Source organism: Sesamum indicum, linkage group LG4 (assembly GCF_000512975.1).
Source record: "Sesamum indicum cultivar Zhongzhi No. 13 linkage group LG4, S_indicum_v1.0, whole genome shotgun sequence".
Taxonomy (NCBI): Eukaryota; Viridiplantae; Streptophyta; class Magnoliopsida; order Lamiales; family Pedaliaceae; genus Sesamum; species Sesamum indicum.
In genome coordinates, this window is record NC_026148.1 from 11,690,938 (window position 1) to 11,693,848 (window position 2,911).

The 2,911-nt window shown below is 33.7% G+C and overlaps 1 protein-coding gene across 1 annotated transcript in view; it reads left to right on the top strand.

The window, feature by feature from the left end:
* Positions 1,826-2,911, top strand: part of LOC105160765 (metacaspase-1) — a 4,590-nt gene continuing 3,504 nt past the window's right edge. Inside the window, exon 1 of the mRNA XM_011078243.2 lies at positions 1,826-2,356. Coding sequence (XP_011076545.1) covers positions 1,969-2,356 — 388 coding nt within the window. The 5' untranslated portion in view covers positions 1,826-1,968. The remainder of the gene's footprint in view (positions 2,357-2,911) is intronic.

Here is a 2,911-nt window from a genome sequence, read left to right on the forward strand (position 1 = left end):
GGTACCAAATCCATACTTCCTACGCTTACAAACTAATACGGTAGAGCCTAAAAGTAAATTCGATTCAACAAGATGACTCAACAAACAGTAAGGAGGTTGCATCATAAAAACTCCCCAAATCTCAAGCAACGTCATGTTAAAATCTTTCAGCTAATTCCCCCTATATGTGAAATCAACTCTATTAAACAGTTAGTTACAAAAACTTCAAAATTATCGAGTTGATTGGGTAAGACATACTCAAACATTCATATTCCCATTCAGATAAGTCCAAATTATGTTTTGATGCTTATGTTAGTTAGGTAACATCTGCAACTTTCCAATGATGTGCAGATTGCAGTAACCAACTTTTGGATTTTACTCTAAAGCCTTTTACAAATAAAGGCCATAGTGTAGTCAAATCGATAACCCAAACAATCTATACTCTACGCTTTTTTCTCTCGACAAACAACACTGTTTTTTATATTTCTTACTTATTTTTTGCATTTGAGCTTAATTTAGCTTGAATTTCAACATTTGATCACCTCATATCAATTATTGCATCATTATCTTTCGTTATTTCAAGCTTTCCTTTTTAGTAATTTAATTATTGACTTAAACATCAAAGTGTTAACTCCTGTTTTGTAGGTTACTTCTCAAATGATCTAAGGATTGTCATAAAAATCTTTTGACCATTGTGATCCTATTGAACCCCAAAAACCATTGTACTGGTGCTTGATCTGTTTGGTTTCAATGTTCTTATATAACATATTAATCAACCTAATATTTCTCAGTTTATTATGATATTAATGTGAACACATTTCTATTAATAAAAACTCATTTCAATATAAAAATTTGCTCATTTTTAATTATTTTTCCTAAAAATTCTATACTAATTGTATAAAGACCATCTAATGTATATTAATTTGACATTAACAATAAAATTCAGATACTATAATATATTTGGCTCGACATAATTATACTGAACAATAAGTGGAACCTAGTCAAACTAAATTTTAAATAAAGTTTTTTTAGAAAATCAATTTTGTCCATGCTTTTCAATTTTCTCCTCTCATATATATAATTTGAGTAAATTACAACAGTCCTTGAGTTTTATAATACAAATATCGTCTTATTATTTGAAAACTTATAAATACTCTATAAAATTAATAATTATCTAACAAATACCCTCTTATAATAGGCTGTCACGAGTGAATATTTGTTAGACGACCACCAATTTTAGAAAAATATTTATAATTTTTTAAGTAATGTGAGAGTATTTGTAACTCGGGATAACTACACTCTTCTCTTTTGAGATTTTGTATAATTATATGTAAACCTCATGTGGTTTGAGAAATTACATCTAGCACCCATGAAGTTTGCATCTATCTAATAAATAGGTTCCCCACTAGTCAAAATTTATTGAATTTGCTGATATTAACAAAAAAAATACGAATGAAAATTGATATTTACCATCAATTGACTTATTACTGATTTATTGACCTACTATAAGTTAGTAATGAGTTATTCAGGGTATATATAGATTTTTTTTAATTTTTTGTTAATATCAACAAATTCGCTAAAATTCGATTAGTGGAGAGACTTATTTGTTACAAAGAAATAAACCTCAAGGATATTGATGTAATTTTTCAAATTACATGAAATTTATGTGTAAATGACGAATTAGGAAACCCGTTTTAACCTATCCTATGTAATTTTGCATAAAAATATCAGACTAAAAAACCCATAAAAAGTATTGATTAAATCTTGAAAAAGTAGCCAATAGGAAGTCTCCTCAAACTTTTAATATAACTTTATAAATACTGTTTCCCTCTTTCTTACCCCATTCCCACCAACTCCAATTCCTCAGCAGCAAAATTGACCCCTCCCCCCAACCAAGTCTTCCTCTTCTTCCCATTTATACATATAAACACACCTGCCTCACAAGAATCGATCCTCCATCAATTAGTCTCCTCTTCTCGATCAACGAAAATGTTGATGCTAGTTAACTGCTCCAACTGCCACACGCCGCTCCAGCTGCCGCCCGGCGCCTCCTCCATCCGCTGCGCCATCTGCCAGGCCATCACCCGCATAGCCGACCCTCGTGCTGGTCCACCCGCCCCTCCCCCATCCTATCACCCCGCCACTTCCTCTTCTTTCAACGGGTACAACAACTACTACCCTCCTCCGTCGCCGTACAACCACGCTCCGAGCGGTCCGCCTCAGTCGGCCCACGGGCGGAAGAAGGCGGTGATCGTGGGGATCTCGTATAAGTTCTCGAGGCATGAGCTCAAGGGATGTATTAATGATGCCAAGTGCATGAAGTATATGCTCCTCAACCGGTTTAAGTTCCCTGAGTCCTCAATTCTGATGCTAACTGGTAACCTTCTTCTCCCTCTTCAATTCAATTTTGTTTTTTTGTTCTGTTGTTTTGTTGGACTTAATTCAGTTTGTTAATTTTTTTCCTGATGGATCTTAATTTGGGGAAATATGGGGTTTTTCTTTTTATGTGCTAGTTGAATTTTATGACTCAGTTAAGGATTTGACTTGTTTGATGTCAACTCAGCAAGTTGCATTGTTGGGGTTCCAAGAACACAAGATTTCGTAAACTAAGGACAATCTTTTACACATATGTATGTATGATATTTGAACATTTTGCCTTAAAGTTAATCAGGGCCATGTTCTTTACATGTTTATTGAGTCTTAAGGCTGTGTATTCAAATTGAAAGTCCATTATTGAAGTTCCAGAATTGCTTCTTCTGCTCTGGTCTTTCACTGTTGTGCACTATGAGTTGTCTAAGCAACTTGTGCTTTGTAATGCCAAAGTCTTTATGTGGTCAATGGCTTTTGAAACATTCATAAATTAGTTTTTCATTGAGATCATATTGTTTCTGGAGACATATCCATATTAGCGCACCATTTTCTTTGAAAGTTA